At 39.4% G+C, this 25,761-nt stretch overlaps 1 protein-coding gene across 1 annotated transcript in view; it reads right to left on the reverse strand.

Annotated features, from left to right (window-relative positions):
* The window catches only part of PEX14 (peroxisomal biogenesis factor 14), a 78,477-nt gene that overhangs the window by 12,582 nt on the left and 40,134 nt on the right, over nucleotides 1-25,761 (reverse strand). The window contains 1 exon segment of the mRNA XM_074161574.1: nucleotides 5,292-5,414. Coding sequence (XP_074017675.1) covers nucleotides 5,292-5,414 — 123 coding nt within the window.

Genomic DNA, 25,761 nt, shown 5'->3' on the forward strand with positions numbered 1-25,761 from the left:
TCCCAGCCCTCAGGCTCTACAGACAGGCACTGACTCTCCAATACTGGCACTCAGAGCTTCTTGCTATGTTTTAGGACACAGATCCTCAAATTATCCACTGGCAAGAAATCTGAACAAATTCAAGCAGCTCTGTCAGAACTAGTGAATAGTGTCACCAGCAGTATTTTGGGTTGCTGCAGTTGCAGTTTTGGAGCTTAGGCACATGATCAAATTATCATAACTTTTTAACTTAATGAGTTAACACACGTCAGCTAAGCTGCAGTAACTGGCTGTGTACATGTCAGGATTTAAAATGATCTCCGGCTAATCGTGCTGCAAACCCCATTCCTCCATCCCACCTTCCCCTCCTTACTCTGCTCCCACTGTCATTTCTGGGATCTGAAGTCTCTCAGTTGTCCAGTTCCCTACCCTGAACTTCTGACTACAAATACCCTTCTATGACAATGCAACTTTTTCCAGGCTGAACTGCCTATTTAAAGGGTTAATTAATCTCAGAGGGTCTGTGGGTCCAATTGTGCCCTGTCGATGGCAGCCCTTGCCTGGCTGTCCCTAACTACCTCCCAGCTGTGGTGACCTCTGAGTAGAAAGGAGAGACACCTGTAGGACCCTGTCCGCTTTGCCCCTTCACCTCACTCATCTCTCCCTCCGTTCCTGTAATGCTTGAGCTAAGAACATTTTATTGCCCCCTGGTTTTCATTATTAATGAAAAGGGACCAGAATGATCTTTCCTAAAGTTCAGAGAGTCTATAAAGACAAGAAGCTGAAATGCCATTTTACTCGTTTTAGAGATGTGTGAAATAATTCTGTCTTGTGGCAAAAAAAAGTGAGGGGGGTGGAGAGGGAAAGTGAGTGAGTGAGGGACACAGTAAAGGCTCTGCATTGACCACATCAACTTTACAATGTTATGAAGAATGTCACAGCTCTGCCTAAAATCCACATTCAATCTTCCTTCTTCTCTGCAATACTCTAATATAAAATGTAGGCTGGAGAGAGGGTTAGAATTTTCTCAGTTGTAACCACAGTGCTCACACTGACATCTTTGCATATCCTCAATTTCCCCACTTGTAAAACTGGCATAAAATTCAGAGAAAGTGAAAAAGCACTAATAGCCCAGTTACTCTTCAGTTTAGGCACTGGGGAAGTAACAAACCATCCTACATAAGAGACCCTCAAAAGGCAAATGGAAGGGACGCAGACATTTTCTCCAGCTCTGTGTTTTCTGTAAGTATATTTAATTTTCACAGCAGCAACTGTAAATTGCAGTTCCAGAGTAAACGCTGTTTTTAAGATCCCCATTCATCTCAGAATTAACTTTCCTGACATCAATTAATTAGGCCTGGTGCATCCAAGTAAGGTCAGCCTCACCAGTATCCACATTTAAAACCGCAGAAACTGAGGCTGGAAGAGGTGATCTTCCAAGAGCAAAAGGTGAAGCCATGGAAAGGAGTTGGGAAAAGAAAAAAAAGAGTTCAGATTCTAGTTACCATGTTTAATTGTAAGAGAAAACAGTCTGTATTCTACAGCCTCCCACATAACGAAGACACAGGGGTGGGAGAAGAAGATCCAAATGGCAAGAAAACCAGTAACTGGAGCTGATTTTTAAGCAGGTGTAAAATCTGCACAAAACCCCATAAATGGAGACCATAAACACCATGGGGAAGAACACAGACAATACCTGGATGATAAGCATGCACACTGCACACCTTGCTCAGAAACTCCCCTGAGTTTGCTTGTAATTATAGGGGTTAGAAAAGCAAAAAAAAAAAATAAACCCAATTAATCATTTAAATATTTTAAGTCAGATTTTTGTCCTCACTGCTGGATTAGTATATTTCATAACGCCAACAGCAGACAGCCCTGGTTTTTTACTGGGGGTTCATTTTAGAGCATGTTTAAACTAGTCAGATTGAGTGATGCTTCCAGCAACTAATCGCATGTCAAATAAAAGATATTTTATGTAATAAATTACTGCTACAAGTAATTCAAATGTCATTTATCAGTTTTATTATCAGTCAGGCAAAGTCTTGTTTCTCTATATTAATCAAATTCAAGCTTTTTTTAAGCTTTTTTTTTAAAGCAGTTTTGACACCTCTTGGCAAAAGTACAAACTGGAGGGAAGGAATTACTCCTCCAGAACAGGAGGAGAAATAGTAGAGATGGTATTGAGCTAAAATACAGTGTCTAGAAACTTAACTTAATTCTTGTCTCTTCCTCCCAAAAGTTATTATTGTTTCTCTTAAACCAAACCCAGGAGGAGTTCGGCATACAAGAACTATGCTACTCTGACACTAGCCACTGCTTTTCAGCACAGTACCCTTCTCAGCTGTTTCTCCTTTTTGCTCCGTGGAGGGTAATTCTTTCTCTCTAGTTTTGTGATTTTGTGTAGGGGTGTCAAATCTACCCCCAAAAAAACTTTAAGAAGAACCAAAAATATCAAACACAAAGTGGTTCGCAGTCTTCAAGACCCAAACTCCAGCAGATCAGATGCTGCTTCACAAGAAGCTCGGATGTCTTCTTTGGGGAAGGCAAATATAGCTCATAATCTTTTCCAATATAAGCTCTTCCAATACGAGTTGTTCCCATCAACAAGTCAACTCAGAGATTCGGCAGTCCACCTATCTCTTTAGTTCTTTAGGTATACTTTGCAACTTCAAACCTTGAAGCATTCCAACACTAGTGTCATGAATACTTTGTAAGAAGATAAGCATAACAGATAGACAGAAAAAGTAGTATCTATCTTTCTCTGTACATGACAACCCCTGACAAATCTGCGAAAGATAAATTGACTGAGTAAATTATCACAGAAACAACTATCCTGAAGCAGATTTGGACCAATTCAAAAATATTCATTACAGGATTAGCAGCCAACTGATACAATAACCTACAGCAAACAAGGCACCTTGAAAGAGCACTGAGCCACTGCACAGTCCCATCCATCAGCTCTAGAGAAATTCACATGTTCTTTTTGCAGTTCTGATACCACGGAAAGCACTTAAGAGGAAGACACAAAGATGGATCCATCCTTAACAACACCAGTACTACACCAGTCAAGGACTAGAATAGGGCACAAGTAACACCTAATCAAAACAAACATTTTGATCAAACAAATACCATGTATATTTAGCTATTTATTCTTTTTATACATCCACTTACAGGTTAAGCTTAAATAGAAGGTCTACAAAGAATGGCAAGAGAGGGAAGGAACAATACCCGGTGAACCTATTGTCACTATTTCCCCAATTTTGGGGGTTGCTAAAAAGGACTGGCTCAGATGCAAAAGCTTTTGGTGCAAGTAATTTAGAAAGTACCAATCAGATCACAGAGCTACAGCATCAGTTTACAGTGACAGCCCTACAAAAAGCTTTACTTTGGTGGCATTTTTATTCACCTCTGGTTTCTGAGCATTACAGAATGCTACTTTCAGACTTCTCTTTGGAGCTGTTACTGCGAACATTTTGATGTTTAAATACTAGCTAAGATTCTTACCTAGTAAGAAGAAATTGGGAGCTGGAGCTTTGAGGAAAGCCAAAATAGTAAAAGGAAAAAAAAAAAACAAAGAGGGATAAAGCTGGAAGGGTTAACAACAATGACAATGTTTTCCAGTTTGAATTGCACACTTCCTTTCTGCCCTACTGATATTAGTGGAACGCTATAAGGGAAGATTACCTCTTCCAATATTGGGTTGTGATAAGAGTTAGCTGAATGAGCAATGGATAGCACTAGGAGGGATCTGGCACTATTTCTTCAGCAAGAGACTACATTCTGCTTTTCTGGCATTTTTTTGTGAACTACAGCAGACAGGTATTAGCCCAGCAGGCAGAATTCAGGCCTAGAGTTCACCAGCACACCCAATACAACAGTCAGAAATGTTCCAGTTCTGAGCCCAACTCCATCACAAACGTATTTCTTCCCCAAACTGTGCCAAACCAGAGTATTTAAAAACTCAGAAAGCATGTCTAGGATTGTCTCTAGCAACAGCAAAACTATGCCATAAACCAATAAATGCAGCCCTAAGTGGACTGCTACATCGGTCAATATCTGACCTAGAGCTGTTTAGGAGCAGCATCAAAATCCTATTCTTAATACTTGGCAGGTAAGTGAAGTGATTTTCAAACTGCCAGACACACATGTGAGCTGAACAGCTTCTTTTGATGGATTTTTAATGGTGTGTACTTTGGTTTTTATTGTTTGGAGCTTAGATACTTTTTTGCGAGGTTTGTTTTAAAATGCAAATATATATGTAAATTTTGAGTCTACACAGATTATGTTGAGACTTTAAAAATTCCTTGTGAGTGTATTTTCTACACAAAATCATACAATCACATCCACACAGTCTACACAGAATTTTTGCTGCCACCACTCAGATTATTTAAGATTGAAGAGAGAAAGCTTGTTAAAACTAAGGATCCATATAACTGCTTATTATTATTTGTAACCTGACAGCACTCTTAAAACTCATTTGTACTGGGGGTCCATTGTGCCAGACCTTAAACTCACACACAGGAAGACTAAGTCCTGAAGACCTTATATTCTACCTCACTGATCACGCTGAAAACACACCTCTTGCAAGTAACTGGTCAAGGCATTAACTGTCAAGAGTTCAAGGAGCATTTGGATGACGCTCTTAGTCATGTGGGTTAGTTTTAAGTAGTCCTGCGAGGAGCAGGGAGTTGGACTCCATGATCCTTATAGGTGCCTTCCAATTTGACATATTCCATGATTCTATGAACTGATCGGTTTCCTGACTAGTTCAGAAAATAAGTCCTCTAACTAAAATAAAAACTTTATGATGATGTCCAACAGTTTCTTAAACAGAGTCCGCTGTTGCAGTAACTAAAGATGTAATAGTGTTGCACTTTTACAGGACCTTCTATATATATTAATCATCTAAGTATTAGAAAACCCTACTGATGAAGGGAAGCACGTTTCAGTTTTAGAAGGGAAGACTGAGTCCTACATTGACTAAATGCTTTTCAAGTCCTTATAGTGGGTCAGAATCTAATTTGTATTGACTACACACCTTCAGGTCAAGAAATGTCATAGGCTAGTATGTACGATGTTTGTTTGTAGACACTGATCATTGGTATCTCATTTTCCTTGTGTAATATAATCTTGTCACAGACATCAACAACTATGAAGTGCATGCAAAGTAACACTCGGTGTCCGATTCTGACAAAAAGCATGGCATTAGTTGAACTGAAATGTAGGATTTTGCACAGAAATCTGTGATATTGCTGCAGGAATCACTGCAGAAAGCAACAGGACCAGATGTTTTTCAAAGTGTTACTTACTATATACCACAGGTTGAGAGGGCTGAGTCGGCACCAGCTGTGTAGGAGGACCTGGGGATGGTGGCTCATCCGTGCTTGTGCCCGACTGCTGGAAAGCCAGGTCAATTTCTTCATCTGTCAGGCCTGGGGGAGCAGAGGAAATGAAATCAGTTTAGCACCTTTACCCACTTGATGCACGCATAATTAAATTCTCAAGCCAGGCAGAACCCTTTCAAGCTGCAAAGAATTTTGGCACTGACTTGAGCAGTAATGCCTCCCCAATTTTGGATTCACTGGAATGTCTCCCTCTCTCTTTCTCTGTTGCAATTTAACCTTAAGCGACAGAATATTAGCCTCAACGCTGCTTCCAAATGTGGCTCATTCAATTTCCTTAATTTATCCTTGAGTTTATTGCTGCTTTTGAAGTAGCTTTCTATTGCAATTCTCCATTCTTCCCCCGAAAAAAAGATACCATCAACTGCAAATGTGGCTCATTTTAATCTGTAATGGTGTAAAAAAAAAAAAGAGGGGAAAAAACTAACAATAATGCATGAAAACAGACAGGGAAACAAAAAACTAATTATTGGGTTAGACGACTAATTAGTCTAGATCGTTTCCGAAGACGGGAATAATTTGCTTTATTTTATGACAAATGCAGAAATAAAAAGAAAAAATCAGGACTGACTGTGATTAGTATGAATGGGACACAGAATGTAAGGAGGAAATAAAACTATAACAAAACAGATCAAAACAAGGCCAAGCCCAAACTTTCAGCTTAGCATTGCCCCGGCCTATTGCCGCATGATTAGATTGCCCTAGGGCAGCCTGGTTTTTATTTCACGCAGAGCTGTAGTAACACTGCACACATGGCACATGTTGGTGCAGTCACTCCTGCCATCAGGAAATGCCAGGATGACCATCTGTAATTGGCCACAACATATGGAAAGGATTTGGCCAACAAGGGGGAAAAGAAAAGCAGCTCAAGGATTCACAATGACCAGCATCTGTGAAGAAGGAAGCACAGCTGGATTATTTTTTCCAACAGGAGAAAACATCCTCTAGAAAAAGAATTTAGTACTCAGCTGGCAACCATGATGTGGGGCCTGGACAGCTGTGTATTATTTGTTGTGTTATCCTCCTGCACAGAAGCAGAGAGAAAGCCAGTGTCCCTGCTATGAGGAACATGTGAAGTGATTCAGAACCTTTGACTATACACGCAGCTGTATGCAAAAACCTTCCGAAAGGCTGGAAGTGAGAATACAGATTTAAGGAAAGAGATTTAGAAGCTAAGAGACAGACCACCTGATTCTCAAACAGCTGTTGCAGGGACTGAGCACGGTGGGGAAAATGGTATGAATATGACAGGAGTGGGAGAAAAATGGGGGACTACTTTCTCTCCATCAACCCCACTTGAGATCCATGAAGTACTGCTGGTAGATGAAATTTCTGAACTTAATCCTTTAAAACACTTAGCTTTTTAACATTACAGGGAGATAGAATATAGAAAATGGCCAGGCTTCTGGACGTATTACCTAAGTTTCGAGACATTTTTTCAGCATCTTAAAATTCACTGCGTACTGGGGGTCTAGACAGAATAATCTGTAGCACATACAATATTGCCAGAAATAAATAGCCAAGTCTGTCTCAAATCTGTTATTTAATATCATAAAGCACTAAGACAGTGCTTGTGGTATTCAGAAGGCTTTGTAACTATTAACAGATCTTTTCCCTATTCCTATGAGTATGTGAGATATTGTGAGTTCCTGTGAGATACTATTCTATCTACTCTAGAGTGCAGATACGGATGCACAGAGAAGTGAGGTGATTTCTCAAACATAATAGAATATTGTCAGCGTCAGAAACAGTATCAGAAATTTGAAGTACCTGATCTCTGCTCCTGCAATCTAACAAAATCACTCCTTGACCTGTGTTTGAAGCATTTCTCAAATAGTAAGGAACCAAAACCACACACAGGAGTGTAGAACAAGACTTGCAGTGAGAGTAATAAAAGGCATGAACACAACCCACCCTACTGTTCTAGTTACAAAAGCAGTATTTATGGTGTCTAATCCATGTTAAAAAGCAATGTCCTAATCAGAAAGAAACTGTTTTAACCAGCTCCTAATCATCCAATGTAGGAGAAAGTGTAAATAGATGCCAACACTGCAGATCACTAGCAACTATGGAATTTCGTAAAGAGACAACGTTAGCTCTGGCTGCAAATGTGGCTCCCACTAGAAGAGGGCATTTTGTTCTCTTTCCATGCAAATACAGATAGTCTGATAATATTTAACACTTAGAAATGTACAGACGTTATGGAGGATCCTTACATCATTCTACAAAAAGAGCAGGAAACAATGCTTATTTTTTCCTAACCATACTGCCCCTTCTATTCTCATCCTGTTTGAGAAAAAACACTCCTAAAATCTATTGCGGATGAAATGCAGTTCTAGAAACCAGGAACACTCAAGTATCACCGTTTCCATTAAAACCTTGCTGTACTGTGAAGAAAAAGCTGATGTGAATGACAGAATGATGGGAAACCTTTCACATTTGAGTTCCCGGTTTGAAGCCTGTGCAAAGTAGCGCAAATTAAAACTGTTATTACTTCTCTGGACTATTCTGCTGCCTTGTGAAGTGGTCTTGTTCATGGTACTAGTGGTGTTACACAAAAGAACATCACAACTACATCCCTTCTTAATTATCAGAGAAGACTGGGAGTGCCATCACCTTGGAACACCTCCTTTTTATTCATCTAAACATGATGTTTTTAAGGCCCTGTCATCTTGGCCTCCAAGCATCAAGGGAATAATCTCCCGGAGCTGATTCCTTAAGCATATATATGGAGTAATGTCTGCACTGCAACTAGTCATCTGTGGATTCAGAAATATACCTGTCTTCGTGGCTGTCATTTCTCACACACACTAACAAAAACGTACAAGATATCCTAAGACTGTCTCCAGGCAATTATAACTAACACATCAAAATTCCCTTTGGCCTGCTTTTTTTTTCAGATTCACCACCTACACACATGTATGCACACACTATGAGTTTTCCATGCCCCAAATTATTCAATCTCGATATATTAACTACATAGAACAGTGGGAATTTCTAAAACAGATCAAAGTGTCGTCTGTTCCAGTATCTCACTTTGCTTTATCTTACCACAGTCGTTCTGTCACTGCATTGTATAAAAAAGTAACCACGGTCCATTCATTTTTCTAATCCAGCAGGAAGTTGGTAACCCCAAAATAATACCACTTCCCTCGGATGCAAAAACAGTGCCACAAAAACCAGAGCTTTGTGTCTACTCTCTCATATAGGTATGTCAAGAAAATCACCTCAGTTTAACAGAAGAATTGCTCTAAATTCACTTTCTCAACACTTAGAAAACAAACATTTTAGTTCTTCTGGAGTTGCAGCAAAATCAAGACCATGCAGAATGCAAAAGGTTAAAAGGAACAATAAAGGAAACTGCCAATTGTAAGTGAATTATATTTGGCTTTGAAAGCTGAGCCACGGCTATATTATAAAAGGCATCTCTTTGCGTTGTTTACCATCACCCTGACTAATGCAGACCTTTTTTTTTGTTTTAAATAATCTCATGCAAATTAGACACACACTTCCTTCCAGTTGATTGCTATCTGCAAGGAATAATCTAACCGCAGAGGGTACTGAGCAAGGACTGAGCTGAGGAGAAGGATGCAAGGAAACAGTCTTCATAGCCCTACAGAATGCAAACCTACTCCCTTCCCCCAACCATCCATTTCATTCCTCTACAGCATCACAGCCATTGCAAAGAATTAGTCATAATTTTCACAAAGCCTTAAAATTTCCTTTTCAAGCTCCAGGGTGTTGATTTGAATAATCCAGCACCCATGATTGTTTTGCACTCAAAGGTTCTTGCTGACCCTCTTTTGTGATTGTCACTGCAGCCACTCAATTCTCAGGGATCACTCAGCCTCTGTAAATTGTAGTCAAACACAGAATCAGAGCAAGTCAGGGAATAAAATGAGTTGTCACAAACATCTCTTGGTGCCTGCACCTCAGGTATTGTATAAAAAGCTCCTTTGCCCGAGATCTTTTAAGACCTGGCTGTCTGTTTAGGGCCTTTTATCATATCTACTACTATTTAATATAAGGACCTCATGTACATCAAGATACTGTTCCTCTAGTGACCACTCTGAAGTAGAGGAGTACTTGGAGCAGTACCGTTATCCATATTTTACAGATGAGGAAGAAGTGAGGCGTACAGATATGAGAAGTGCTCCAAGGTCAGAACCGAACCTCTGACAGTCAGAAAATTAAACTCAGGAGATGTGAGTGCCAATCTGTTGTTTTACCATAAATCCATTCTTTTCTATTTTCTGCACGAAACACAGTAGCAATAATTGCAATGCAAAACCCTTGCATGAGCTTAACATGATGAGCTACTAAGTTTTTTCTTCTTCTCTGACACAGGCTCTGACATTTCAGTGACAACCCTATTTCCCATCCCATCCACTGAGCATATCTTTTTCTTCCTTATATTCCTCCTTGTATTGCTCAATCCAATAATTCATGCAAGATTTTTACAACCTGAAGGCAACATTAGTTTTAGGGAGAAAATTTTGGTTAGGAAGAAATTGAGAATTCTGCCATAACTGGGAAAGGTGGCGGAAAGAATTAAGTTCCTTTTGTGGGTTTCCAAAGCCAGCTCTACTACCACTCTGACAGACCATCCTGGAGCAAGCATCACCTAACCCTGTGTGGGGACAAAAGCCAGGGGAGGGTATCCTGTTTTCCTCACACACGCACACACTTTCTCTTAAGAAGAAAACAAGATAGAACCGGGTAACTTGTTTAGTTACAACAAACTATATGACTACCCGAAGTTAGTGCCTGGAATCATATGACTAAAAGGAAGATCTACTGGTAGACACCCTGAAACGACATTACACTCCTGTTCCTGGAAGCCCCTGAGTCAACTCTGCTCAGAAAGAACATGGCCACATTTTAAAAGAATCATCATAAAAACCTTCTGGGATCTGATCCAGACTAATGATTCCACCTGTTCAGTCAGTTACATGCAGTGCTGGGTGATTCTTTTATCAAATGTTTGTCCTATATTCTACCCTGTGCTTAGTTGAACACATTTCTAAAAGGTCAAAAAGGCATAGTCTCCTCATCCGTTTTCTTTCACACATCTTGGTTCACGGGGCATTCATGAGGCTGAGCCCAACCCAACGTTTGAACAAAACCTAAGGTCTCGGAAACATCACTCTGATTTTTTTACCCTTCATTTACATTAAGAGGCTGTATTTGAATGTAAACATCCTGCTGCTGCACTTCCAGCTCAAACTTTGTGTAAAGGAACCCAAACATCAAAGGGAAATTCACTGGTCTCAACTGTCAGGCTGAAAAATGCAGAAATAAAAGTAATTTGAAAAGTTACCGAAAGGGCTTTGAATTCTTACAGGTATATTCATCTACGAGACAGTTAATTATGCAATTGCAGTCTTTAAGAAGCATTATATACTTTAACCCATCAGGGTGACTAAGCAGCAATCAGCACTGATAAAGGTGCTCTAACCTCAGTTCCACAGCACTGAAATAAGGAAGGAAAACCTGACTGTTGGTGCAATGCTAAGAATTATAGTAAGCCACCCAGGAAGGAAAAGGTTAAAATAAAAAGGATTTTGGCATAACAAATATAAATAAATAAATAAAGCTGGCAGCAGTTTCTCTTCCTGGCCAAGCTTTTTGGAGTCTATAATAAAATGAAGTGTAATGGAGGAGAGGAGGGCAATGTCAGAGGGTGAGGGTTTGGGAGAGAGGTTGTTAAGTATCTCCCTCTCCTCAGCTGTGTTTACTCCATTTACAGGACCCCAGGTGATTGATAGACAGACAAAAGAAAAGCAAGCAGATAGTAACCCCCCTCTGGGAGCATCAGTAAAGGGGATAACTCCTGACATCATCTAGAGCCCCAAACTCTCCTTAGCCACTTGTAATTAAAAAGACAGAGCAAGATATGCAAACCAGAGAAAAAGTGAAAGAGGATTTTTTTTTATTTATTATTAACATTTTGTTGGAACAGGAGAGTGCAATAAGGACTCTCAGAGCCGTTAAAAGTCGTCGGGTGACCTGCAGACCCCTATTTCCCAGAGCCTTGTATAAAATTGAATTTTTTAAACATAAATTACACGTAATGACGACACTGTAAAAACTAACAGTAATGGAAAGCTGTGCTGTATTTCATTAGCCTGTATTATTCCGTGCCACCTGATCCAGCCGGGCCTTGTTTATGAGTTAGTGTGTTAGCAGATGCCGATGGAAGCATTTGCTTCGACCTTGCTCTTCTCATTGGGGCATGAAATTACGACGGCAGCACCTTGATATTACAGCCATAAATACAGTAAACTGCAAATTTAAGCCAACGGCTCCTATTGTCTCTGAACATAAAGCTGATCGGTATTTATTTAAAAGGAGAACGAAAAAAAATATTATATATCACCTTGTTTATGGGTCCAGTCCCCCCCCCTTCCCCTAATCTGCCTTATTCACTTGGTTAAATACTAAACAAACAAACTAAATCCTCCCTATTTTCTACTGATTAAATATTCTTATGAAATGAGTATTGTCTTCAGAAAACTGGATCAAAGTATTTTCACTCTGAATAAGAAAGGGCAAGTGACTTGCTTAGCATGTCTTGGAACGGAAAAAACAGGAACAAGTACTACAACTTTTCTTCTCAGTTTTCTATATATGAGAAGTTCAAAACGTAAAATGAAAAAGTTGCTTCTGGTCACTCATTCATGTTTGTGTGTAACACGTATGTGTATGCACATGAGAGAGAGAAAGAAAAATATATTTCCTGCCAGTTGTTTTCTATTTAAAAATATCTCCCTTGTTAATACTATTTCAAAACAAGGAGGAAAGATACAGGGAAAAAAAAATTGCAGTAAGATTAATGGGAGGGGAAAAAAATGCATAGGATTCCTTCTCTGAGGCAGAGACAGCAGGGAGAATGCCTCATTCTCCTCTGGGCATTTTGGGCAAATACCCCTGTTCACTGACAACATACCCACTAAAATTTATTAGAGGGGAAAAAATCAAACACAAAGGCAAAAGGACATTGTAATATCACAAAGCATATCACTGCATAAATCACAGCATTGTAAGTCAGTGCAAAATGTATTTCATTGGTAGTTTCAAGGCAGGGAAAATACAGTTTCACTTGTACTAAGAGAGGTCAGGTCTTCCTCTTCTAATGTAAAGTAAGCTCCTTCCTTATATGTTATCTCTGTTCCACACAGAAAAAAAAGGAAGGGATACCTTAAGTAAAAGCTCCCAATACAAAGCTGTATATTTCAGGGGCCAAAGCACTAAGGGGAGAATATGAGGAACGACATGCAGGATGAAGTGGCTGGATAATGGGACTCAGACTCAGGATTCCGAAATGCAGAAGTCCTACTAGCTGCGGTGGTATCACAGTCTTAACAGGATTTGGACAACTCATTTTTTAAATTAATCTACAACAAATCTTCAGGTAGCAGACAGCATAATTTAACAGGCACAATTTTTGCTTCACAAAAAGTTCAAATTAGAAAAAAGACAAGACAGCAACATGACTCTAAATCAAACAAGATGTGTCCAGAGCCCTCAGTAACCTGAATTACAGAACCAGTAGTTCTGCTACAAAGTCCAGTTAAATTCCTACACAACAAGCGTATGAAAAACCACAGCAAAACTTGCATTTGGGTACCTTCTTCTGAAGACCTATCTATTACAGAGTCATTCTAAGAATACCAATATCAGCAAAAAAGACAGAAGAAACAAGTCTTTCTGTAACATAAATAAAAATCTCTCCTCCTAAAAACGAAGGGAAATTTTATTTTATCACCATCTATGGGTTTTATTTTTAGGTCTCTTGCCTTCTGCTTTTCCTTTGTATTATCATGCAAGCAGAAGAACAGTACCTGACAGAAAGCCTCCTTTGAGCGGACAATGGTAGTGGTGGTCCACCTGTCTATTGCCCTACTGGTGACGAAGAGACAACGCGTGTGACTAAACTGGAAGCCAATGTTGTAACACAGGAACACATGATGTGAGAACACTACATAGAGAACAAAAACCTCTGCATATTAGAAATTATTTCAAATTAATATCTACCTTGGGGTTTGAAGGCTTTGAAGACTCTATGCCAGGATGCCAATTCCAAGGTAGTTTATCAGGAACAGAACATAACCAAGGCTCTGACATTTGTTTAAAAGAAGCCCATATAGGGCAGAAAATCCAGATAATGGAAGAGACACTACTCCAGTAACCATAGTGCTGTCATACTTTGTTACCACAACTGACAACCTCCCTGGAAGTAAGACTATGCATTCAGAGAAAATAGGTATTAGATACGCTAAGCAGGTAAGTTTCCGAGCACACCCAACCTGTGATCTGCAAATGCTTGCTGTTATTCCTGCAGAGAAACAAGTTTCATGGTGGTGGTTCCTGATCCTCATTACTTGTATGATAATACTCTTTAGAGACCCCAAAAAGGCATGCACTGTGCAGGTATTGTGCCAGGTACTGTGCAGAAACAGTCAGACCCAAAGCATTCAACAGTCTATGTGAAAGACAGACAGGTTGGAAAGAAAAACACTGCACGCATAAATGCAGTAACTTATCCAGAGTACGCACCAGGTCTATGAAATTTCCTTTCTATTAAATTGGCAACTATAGCAAAAAACATTCTATAAAGGTAAAAGGATATTAATTTCTTCTACAAGTTCATTTCCAAAAGAAGATCAGTTTGGCACACAGTACTTCAAAAACCTGGAAACTAAACTTCATTACCAAAACTTACCACAGATTTAAAAAACAGCAGTGTCGGAAAATGTTTGTGCTTCAGATCCATTTACTTTGTGTGAAAGAAAAATACTTTGTTAAGCAGCTTGTTGAGCAATAGTAACAAAGTGATTGGCCTGTGGCTATTCTTTGATCTGTGATATTATCTTTAGGAGCTTCTAAGGAGAAAGCCAGAGGTTGTCTTAAATTCTGGTAAGGTAAAACACTGGCATTACAGGAGGCTTGGTTTTGGTCTACCTTTGGAATTCCAATTTTAAACTGTATTTCCAACAACTTGAACCAGCACGTCACAAGAATTCCAGCACTGAAGTAGAAGGAGTTGGCCACTCAACCCAACATCTGTAACTCCAACCTCTCCTTTGTCATTGCAGCAAAGAATAACCAAGCCTTTCAGTGGCAGGGCCCTGAATACGGTCCGTATTAGATTTGACATAGCAGACTGCCCTAATGTGAAGTAACTCCAGATCTGAAGTCACTGCTGATCTGTTATTACTGAACTAGGCTGCCCTGCGATTCTAGAACCACTCTCTTTCTCCCCAACTCGCTTTCAAAAGAAAGGAATTGTGAAGCCATTATAAGGAATTCTTTACCCAGATTTGTCAGAATATCTGAAGGATGACTTTGTTTTATATATAAGAATGAGAAAGCCTGTCCTGATGCCCCATTCCCAGTTCCTTATACTACTCTGGAATTACTGACTGCCCCAAACACTAACAAGAGCACCTGGATATTTTCTACATTAGACAATACCTGTCAGAGAGTAACCTCTGCAGACTAAGATGAACTGCAATGTAAAGAGCAACTTGCCTCAATGTTATTTATTTTCTCTTTTACTTTCAAAACTTTGAACTTTAGAAAGGAACAATGTAAAGAAAGAAAAATTTAGAAAGGAAATGTAAAGAAACCAACACTGGGTGAGGAGTCACGAACACAGCAGCCTAAGTCCTTTTTCTGACAGATATTTCCTCACAACCTTATGGAGCGTCTTTCTCCTCTAATGCAGTTTTTAAAAAGTGGAATCAGTGTTAGACACCTAGGAGTCAGGTATCATCACACTGAGAAGATAAACTCAATTAAGAAAAATACATCTAAATACTACATATTTTATGATTATTATGGTAGAAATGTTTCAGGTAAATCTGGTTTGCACTTCCCCTAGAAAGACAGAGACGCTAATACACTATTATAAAAAGACATGTCAGCAAGTATTCATTACAGATTATAAATCACCCTCGTTCTTCTTTCTTTTGTTTTAGAGAATTTTTTTTACGTGCCATTAAAATATTGTTTGCTGAATGCTACTACAAAGCTAGCCACCTGTAAAATTAAAGGCTGATGCTGCCAATAAGTGTTGAAATACCTTCTGTTTAAAAGGCAAACCTACTTTGTAATTTTTAACACAACTGTATAAATATTTCTCCACCCACCCTTCACAATTTTGTTGGTTACACTGCGTCCATTTAGACAACAACCATCTATGTCATCACACAGGATGTTAATCTTGGGTGGAGAAGAAAGACACAATAGCAAATGAACTTTTAAGAAACCAAGATTACATATTCAAGCAGGGTCCTTCGTGATAAAAGAAGAGTGAAGACAAAAAACATTAGGGGACAAGTCAACAAAATAGCAGAAGTTTCTAAAGATCATTTTTCATCTTTTGATTTGTTTATTGCTATTTTTTTCTGCCCATGTGCCTTCAACAGCTCTTCAGAGTTCTGGAGAAAATTAAAGGAGTCTGGATTAAATGCCCAAAGGACGACTAATGCTAACAATAGTAAAAATAACGAGGTTAAGTGGTGGAAAAACTATGGTGGCCACACATGGAGAACTGGAGTGGTAAGGTAGAAAAGGAGTTTCATCATTGCTCCCTCGGGACATGCACAGAACATACTAACTGCTTCTAGTTCTCTAGGGTTCCGATTACCATGCCAAACACACCTCCAGAGTTTCCTTATTAGTATAATAAAAAGCCTCTACACATTTGTGTTCTATTCCCAGCCTTGCTATTGACCTTGTGTAGGTCATTTAACCTCCATCTGCCTCAGTTTCTACATCTGTAAAACAGGAATAAAATTACACAATATCCTTTGTAAAATGTCTGAGACTGACACAATTATCATGTACAAAGACTAACAGTTTTGAGAATCTATACATACATTATATGCATTTGAGCTAGGTAAGGCATTTGCAACAAATAATTTATTCAAATAACAAGTTTATCCTATTTTTTATGCTTGTAGATCATCTTCGGGAATACTTCTAGATTTCTACTCTCACGGAACTGCACAAGGACTCATCATATCTATCCTTTGCTTTGAGTGAGTGCTAAAATACATGGCATTTCTCTGGTGCCCTTTTGGCTAAGTGTTATCCTCAAAATCCAATCACTGAATGTTGAAAATGGAAATATCAAAATATCTATTTTTTTAACACACACTGTTGTCTTCTAGAGCCTCACAAAAGTTCCAGCTCAGGAGTTAAAACGGGAGTGGCTACAGAGAATTCACACAGAAACTGGAGTGAAGATTAAGAAAGGTTTATGGGCATGTTCCTGCAACATAACACAAGTCAGATCAGTAGGTGAGGCAGCTGAAGCAGCTGAAAAACTTGCTACTAGTATCAACTCATACTGTATGAGGATAGCTCTTGGAGTTCTGGGACCAGGAAATATCCCCTAAACAAAGGAATCACCTCACAAATAAAAAGTTAGTGAATAAAAATGGGAAGATATTCCCTTCTGGGCACTATGTAAGAATGAGTCTCCTTTCCTGGGTGCCAAAAGGTTAATCAACACCACCATACAGGGGTGCCAAAGAGCTTTTCACAGTCGGTATCAATGATGAAGGACCAAGGATGCACTTTGCAGATCCCTCTCTCTCCAGGTAATTTTGCAGAATACAGTCTTGAAGCAGAGGCATCACGCCAGGCACGAGCAGAACACTGTCACAGGGGAAGTGACTGTTTGATGTGCTGTTTAAGGGGCTGCTCTGAACAGCGACTTCTCCCTTGGTCCCCCAGGGATGACACAGCCCCCACACTCCTGAGTGCCAAGTCCACCAGCCAGATACAACAACTTACCCTTTACAGTCACCACAGTAGATGAAGCTCACCAAAAAGACTCCGATGCTTTTCTTCCCCCATTTCCTCCCTGATTTTCTTTTACTGCTAAGTCCTGTCTGTCTCGGGTGGCCTAGCGTGGAAAAAGCTCTCCTTTTATGATGCAGTATCTGGGACAAGGTGAGGCCCTGACTCTGCAGATAACCTAACAAATGGGCAAGAGCAGCTTGTGTTCTTATTGACAGTGCACGTGCTAGTAAATACCACCCTCCAGGGCATTCTCAGTAAACACACAGCCATCCCTAGCTTCCAAGATACACACACGCGCGCAAGCACTTGCTTTACCCGACACTGAACTCACACCTCACAAACAAATTATTTAACTACTCTATCCCCCAAGGAAGACAGTGATCATTTCAAATGCAGCTCCCTGCTCGTCTCTCACATACACGCAACGGCCTGATAGGTTAAATGCTGCCATTTAATTACAGTAATGGAACCTGCTATTTTTTGGTTCCCTTGAATCCTCTCTCGCTCTCTTTTTTAAACACATAGAGAGTCATCTTTTAAACATGTATTTTATATTTCTGAGTTTAACAGCTGCATTCTCCTGGTTACTTGAAGAGCAGGAGCAATGATATTCTGATATTCTTCTCTGTACCTCTCAGTGACTTCACCTTTTAAATGCTACATAAAAAGGAAGACAGGTTGGGGAAGATGCTGTAAGAAGGGATACATGCTAACACTGCAGAGACAAATCTGCCCCTTCATTTACTTAGATGGTTTGTGTTGATTTTACTGAATAAAACTAGCTTAACCTCTCGCACCCCCCCAAAGCAGCTGGGCCCTGGAGAGGATAAGCATGAAAATGCTTTGAAAATCCTATAAACATTAGTACATCACACTGACAGTATGGCACATTTGGTTATATTTTTATATCTATATGATTGGGAGTCAGAATTATCTCAGATCTACCTGTTCTTAATACACCTGACTCGGCCTCCCCACCTAAAATGGGGATGGTATTTCCTCTGTTTCCCACTGAAATTTGTTGTTTGCAAACTGTTTGGAGAATGTAAGGGTCTAACGAAGAGAGAAAATGTAATCAGAAGTACATTAAATTAATCTTATAATCTTGCCATTCCACAAAAGGTGTCACAAGCTTAGGCAGTTAATATTTGAAGAGTACTTTGAATATGCAAAGTGGTATACAGATATGGGATATATGTTTATTAAAATCTTAAGCATGCTGCAAAACACTTCTTTTTCTCAAGTGAATTCAGGAAGGGGGCTGTAGGTGGCCAAAGACTAGAGGGTTTTAGGGTTAGTTATTATTGAAGGAGGACACGTAACACAGTATTACACGAGTAGCACAATAACTATTTGTGGATCTTACATTTCATATTGTGTGGCAATTAGAAAAAATCCAGAAACAAAGCATAAGTACTTCCAAGTCAAAATCAATTCTTACCTATGCTAAGGCCACAATACTCCTAGAAAAATACCCATATTACACCTGTCCTCAGCTTTATTTGTCCTCTAAATGTGAAAAGCTTATTTATTTGTTCCGTGGCAGTTGGCTCACAATCAGCCAGCCAGCCATGCAGCGATATTGCCCATCTTCATTCTCTGGTACAGATATCCACTGGTGTCTCTTAAGGATGGAATCTTAAAAGGTGAGGCAAGGCAGAGACAAAGACAAATTTAATTTTATCACCATAAAAAGGGACATTTCCACATGGGCAGCAAGGACATGAATATCATGTGTATGCGGGGGCGGGGGGATTATAAACGCATTTTTGGCGAAATTCAATAAAGCTGATTCCACTGCATAAGGTCAGCAATTTACTTCTAAAAAATGATATGATTGCAACTTTTAATATAACCCATGTATTTGCTGCAAGATGCTCTAAAAGATTGTGTAATGTAACCACCCGACCTCTCCACAGGAGCAGAGATCACCCCATTTACCCTTTATTGTCTTGCTAAAAGCAATGCACATTTGCACGGTATGACAAAGTCAACAGCTTTTACTTCAGAGAGCCTCAGGTTTCATTGAGAATGAATTCTCTGCTCTCCTCCTAGGGGAGTGGAGTCTCGTCCGGACTAGGTTCCATCGGAAAGAATAAAAAGAATGAACCAAAAACTAAATTCCCCTTTTGGCAAAGGAAAGAACGATTGCACTCCACATTAAAATTAAGAGGGAACAGTGTGGAGCAGAAAAGCAAACAGTAGGATTTCATGTTCACGGGCACCCAAGACATAGTTTTAAACAGAGTAGAAATGATGTCTAAGAGAACCTAGAGAATTATCTCATCCAGGAACTTATTTTATCTTTCCTAGCAGGAAAGTATCATTAGGTCTGAGATGGATTTCAGCAGAAGAGCAACACAGATTACCCTAATTACACTCCTTGTTTCAGCCCCAAGAGAGAAGCCTGTCTCTTTAGGCTTAGAATACCAGGTTCGTTCACAGAGCAGATCAGGAACTGAATTCCTTTACTTGCTGCAGGAAGACTGTGGGGAAACCCTGGGCTGGATGACCATGAAGAGCAAATTCCTTCTATCACAAAAATATTTTTATACAAACGTACATAGATTTCTTCAACTGTCTCAAGGTGAAGCTTGCTTCAAAGGTCAAAGCTGCAGGGCTGGATTAGGATTGCACGCAATCTGCCTGAGCCTTGACATTCTGACATTCTAAAGTTTGCAGCTCTCCCCTCCCAGACACAGCTGACGGAAGTGAATTCTCAGCCTCTCTGCAAGTGTGGCTTTTACTGCAGCAAGCAACTTCAAAAATCACACGCTGCAGCACCAAGAACTCTGAAACAAGCATATCAATTTATATGCTCAGAAACAAGCAAAGCAGTTTATAAACATAACTAACACAAATCTTACTAAGTCAGTAATGCAAAAGTGGAAATTTACCCCATTTTACAGATAAGCAAGCTGAGAACAAGTAACTCACCCAAAGCCAAGCAAGCAGTCATATCTCAAATCTCCAATGCCCGCTTTTAGATTGTAACTACAGAAGTGACTCTCTTTTGGCACTCTGCATTTACTTTCACTTGAAAACGTGATAAATAAACTATTAAATTTACAAGTCAAACACTAAGGCTAATAATTTCAGGACTCAGAATATAACTGACTATTTTAGCATTGTCTTCTAGAATAGATTTCAACTCACTCTGCTGCAATCATATTGGTTTTTCAATGCTACCAAGAATGGAAATATTATTTTGACAGTAAACAAGGCAGATATGACTCAAAACACACTCAGTGAGCAATAGGAGTTAATTTTGCAAAGCCATTTTTAACGGCTCTTTTACATTACATAGTTACTGTCAGAGAGCCAAGTGGAGAGACATCATTAAACCCATGACATTCCAATTATTTGTTAAAATTAAGCTTACAACCAATATTTTGTAGCATGCACAACTTCCCGGGCACCAAACCGGTCTATTCCAATTTATCAATAATTTTCAAGCTACAAAAACATGGCAAAGGTGATTTTGGACTCTTCACTGAAATCGTGAGGAATTTCTGTGGCCCAACAGAAATAGGAGATGTAGCAAACTGTTTATCCAATATACTCTAAATTAATCACCTCTCTTGTTCTGTGGAGTATAGACCTAAATGGTTCAAGATCACTGTGTGCTGCACCTGAAGCGAGAGAGGAAGGATTTTTACTGTAACATTATGGTACCTATTATGTTATTCTATCAACCTATTTTATTATCAGTTACAATATTAAAGACTCCAGTCTAATCAATACAAAGTGATCTGACAGGTCTATAATATTTCATTTAAAAAGTCTGTCATTTTTAATGTTAATCCCTATTTAATATAGAAACAAATTTCCAAATCTCAGCATTTCCACGGATAGAGATGTATCGTTCAACCTAATTTCTAGATACCATTGAGCTACAAAACCCAACTGTTATAAAAGAATGAAATGTACACCGAGTACAATGTTCTTACAAAATAACAAACTCACTTGTAAGTAACTATAGTTTCTCTCAAACAAACACATTTTTATTAATAATATGGCTATTATAAACATTCAAAGGTAGGACAAATGCTGCATCCCATGGCTAGTTATGACTTAACTCATGTCAGGTGTTTTTCTGCCCTCTTGTGAATCACTAGTGACTGGGGCAAGGGTCAAAGATGAGATTTGAACCGATTTCTCCATGTGGATAGGGACTAAATAGATTATTTTCCCAAACTTCCTTCCAAATCTTGAGGAATGATAGTGAATGCATTCTATCAAGCATGAAGATTTTCTTCCTAAAAGCCTGACAACTTAAAGAATAGCCACTTCTGATTCCCCAGGATGTCCTAAGGTTGATCAGTTTATGACATTTTGTTAGCCCTCGTGCTGCAGGTCTCTTCTTGGCAAAGAAGCCAAGAAAATCTGTGAAGTTCATGACAAGTTCAGACGTCACAAACAGTGGTAAAATTGATGGGGCAAAAGAGTCAGCATGATGAATAGGCTGGTACTGAACAGCAAGTGACAGATATGCAGACGGAAGACTGGCAGGACAGGGAGACATCTCCTTCGCAGCAGATGGATAGAGACTCTCAATCATTTTCAGGAAGAAAAAAGAAGGAAACTAATGCAAAATACAGAACTGTGGAACTAATTTCTGGATCATGAGCACATCTATTCTTCTGGATTATGAGAGTCCAGCAGTGGAAATCTTCCCTGTACGTTGAACGTTATCAGCACTGGGCAAACATAGCAGAGTGCCAAAACTGATGTGAGTACCGATAATGCTGATTGAGATAGGAACTGTTGGGAGTTTGTTAGCAATGAAAGCATTCATTCTCCCGATCCCTAATAAGTTCCTTGGGAGACAACCAGATTTCCCCATTTATGCAGGGTTGTATTGACTCAAAGCTTGGATGGGAGGCACCTAAAGAACAAACTGGTTGCATGAAAAGATGTAGAACATATTTTTCTTTAATCTAAGCAAAATATTAAAGGCACGTTAGCTGTCTTTCAAAGTCATAAAGTGAGGTCTAAGCATCTTTAGTAATTAAATATCCCATAGTGCTTTTCAAGAATCTTAGTACATTTTTTACTCGGTAATTACATTCTCTATCCCTAAAGCTCCCTTCTGCAAGATCACTTAGATAAAGTATTCTTCATTTCTCTCTCCTAAAAACCACGTAGTGATGTTAAGCAGCTGCTGTGCTGTACCTCAGAGGTGGATGCTTTTTAGTGGAAAGCACAGTAAGATCTAGATAACCTTATACCCACCATCAAACATGCTCCATGCAAAAAGCTGCAAAGCTTCAATGGTTAATGGGCACACTGTGCTCTAAGAACCTCAGATGAAAAGCATTATGAAAATGTACAATGCACTGACTTCCGTTTAACCTGTACAGTCATTTCTGTAAGTCTACACAAGCTGTTAGACTTACTTTATGCTACTTGAGCACCTGTTGCAAACTTCATAATAATCAGAAAGCACAACCTCCCTGGCTCTACCTATGGTAGTGAACTTGCTCTCATTGCGTGTTAATTTCTTCTACATGCTTAATTCTTGCAAATATATTTTTGCAAAAATTTTTGTTATCGGTATCTGAATTCCAGGTCTCATTGTAGCTTTGCAAGCGCAAGTGATGAGGTCTGTGAAGGCCTTGGCACAAAACACTTATTAGACAGCTAGAGAACAAGTCACCCAATCTGCAAGTGCAAAACAGGACGAGCGCTCGCTCACACAATCACTTGTGCAGTGAAGTTAAGTCTTCACTCCTTCTCTCCACCATCTCTTAAATCCACATCCTGTCAGCAAATATGAAGAGAAGGACAAGTCATCTAGCATTCCTTGAATAGTCTACACTTACGGTCTAATCACACATTCTTCTATCAAACATGGTCATTTGTAGGAAAGCATAAGGTTTGGAGGGCCTAACAGTTTGGCCCAAATAGGTATTTTGACAGCGCAAGTTACTAACTATATTTTTTTTTGTACAAGTTGTCACTGGACTCTACTGGCTTGCATTGTATTTTCTTCTCAAAAAAAAAAAAAAAAAAGCTTTGTAAAAACTGTTCGAGCTTCACTGAGACATGTTAAAGAATTAATTATAAAGTAAAGATGAAGGAGAAAATTAATTTCGGAAACACAAGAGGTTACTTTTCTTTTCCTCCCTTTTCTGGAAGTGGGGGAGGAAAGGCAGTTATTTTCATCTTCATGCTGGGGGCAGGAGTTGGGAGCCGTCCAGTCGATAACCTGGCCATCAGAACAAGGTTTGTAATTAAAAGGTCAGTGACCTGGAAAGCTAGGGCCTCACTCTCAGGGCTTCTCAGTAATGACGACGCTATTAAATTAAGACTGTTATGAAATCAATGCTAAAAAAGCTTTCATGGTAACGAGATTCCATTCAAGGACATGCAAACTGCCTCGTGAAATGGACTTAAATTATAAAAAAGAAAAGTAATAAAAGAGGGTTAAATTGAAATCTGCTGAAGAATTTACTTTCTTTAAAGCCCTCCAGCAGTGGGCCGTGCCCCCTTCTCTCAGGTCCTCGAGGTAATCCACTTGGGTTTCTTTGGCAAAGGAGAGAAGACAGGGGTTCAACTTCCAAGAATGCTGACTACAGAAATAGTAAGAAAATTAAGTCAGTTTTCTACTGGAGATTCTGGGGCTGACAGCATTTGTTTCCAGGGAATCAAGTGTCTTTGAGACACTTTTTTTTTGAGTGTCTTTTGGGAAGGGGCATGCACAATTAAATAATTTATTAATTTCTTCAGAAATCACCACTGGCATCTTGACAGAGGCAAAATTTTCTGGAACTCTGATGCATTGCAAAAAACTGTGCAAGACCTACAGGAAAAACTTGTGTAGTAACTCGCTTCCTATCAGGCAAAGTAATGAAACAGATTAGTGGATACAACACGTAAAAGGGCAATGGTTCCAACAACCTCCAACTCATCTCACCAAGCAAAAGTGCAACTGCTTTTAGAAGCATGTAGCCCATTATGTTACATACATATACAAAAGACCAATCCAGGCAGCGTATCTTCTGACGGCTGTCCAACCTTCTGGGTGGACATTTTCCCAATATAACTCAACAATTATACATTTACTTGCCCTAATGCACTTCTGTTCTCCCATCACCATAATTTCTAAGCTTGTCATATGCTTTTGTCTGTTCCCACAATCCCACTCTGGGAAGGCATTACTGTACTCGTTTTACAGATGAAGAGAACAAGCAACTAAGAAAAAAGTTCTTCATCCATGATTACACAATAGGTCTGTAAACTGACAGTTTTTCCCTTCCCCGCCCCAAAAGACTAGCACCCTGAAAAATAGAGCTCCACATTTATAGTGCACTTCCACCCCCTTTCTCTATCTTGCCAGAAGTTACAGATTCAGAGTAGACAAAATTAACAAGCCACATGAGTTACCGGATGGGTAACTGAGCAGTACAGGACATCTGAGGCACAACAGTTAGATGACAGACACATTTCCACAAGGGTTTAAACCCCACATGCTGTCTAATTACTCCCAAGGCGCCGCTGATTCTGTGGCATGTCATCAGCAGAATCAACGAGTTGGACAAAAAACAAACAGCGTCTTTTTTTCCTTTCTTTTCTTTCAGATACTCTGAGGGGAAACAGCTGTTTTTCCCTTCATCTGAAGAAGTTCATGATAAAAAGGAGGAAATGTCATAAATTACACAAAATGCCAGTGTAAGCTTCAAAGAAAATGATAAACGATTCTAATAACTTCATGTTTCTCATTAATGCCTCTGTATTTGGGAGTTTAAAAAGTGCTTAAGACAACAGAGAAATCTCATCCAACTTTTGAAAGACCTTTTACAAATCCAGGACACCCTCACTCTCCCAACTGTCATCAACACTATCATTCCATGTTCAGGAGAGAGCAGTTCAGCAAAGGCCTGACCTGCAAGTAACGAGGAAAGCCTACTTTCAGCCTCTGCAACTACTGTTTCACAAGAAACCAAACCCAGTCCAGCTGGTGATCCTGCAGAAAATTTCATTTCTCGCTGCACTGAAATTTATTAAACAAAATCAACTTTCTATATTAAATATGAAATAATATTAAAAGGAAATAAAATTTGATTGCCCTTTTTTAGGAAGGAGACGCTTACAAAAAGAAGAAAAATTATAATTCAAGGTGGAACCATCTCTGCAAGTCTCACAAGTGAAATTTCTTAAGCAAAGTCGGGATTGCAGGACCTGAAGCTCACCCACAGCTAATGCTCCAATCCTGTCCCTGTAGCTGGGGTAGTGGGAGGCTCCTGCAGGGATAGGGCACCTGGCTTTTGCCCTCCGCATTCACAGACACAAGGTGATCCAGCCACAAACCTCTCCTGTACGGTTTAACAAAAGTAACTACAAAAGACAAGTTCATACATGGTGTACAACTATCTCTAGATATGAAAATTCCCCTCCACTCAAATTCTTCCAGGGTCCATAAAAAGATTTTCTACTGCAATTTCTGCTTGAAGAAACATGAATCAGAATAACTGTGGAACAAATACAATAGTTCCTCTGCGTTATTACCTACAAAGATAACTTTAAGAGATTCCTGTAACTGAAACGGTTTCTCTAC

The sequence above is a fragment of the Numenius arquata genome, chromosome 20, assembly GCF_964106895.1.
Source record: "Numenius arquata chromosome 20, bNumArq3.hap1.1, whole genome shotgun sequence".
Taxonomy (NCBI): Eukaryota; Metazoa; Chordata; class Aves; order Charadriiformes; family Scolopacidae; genus Numenius; species Numenius arquata.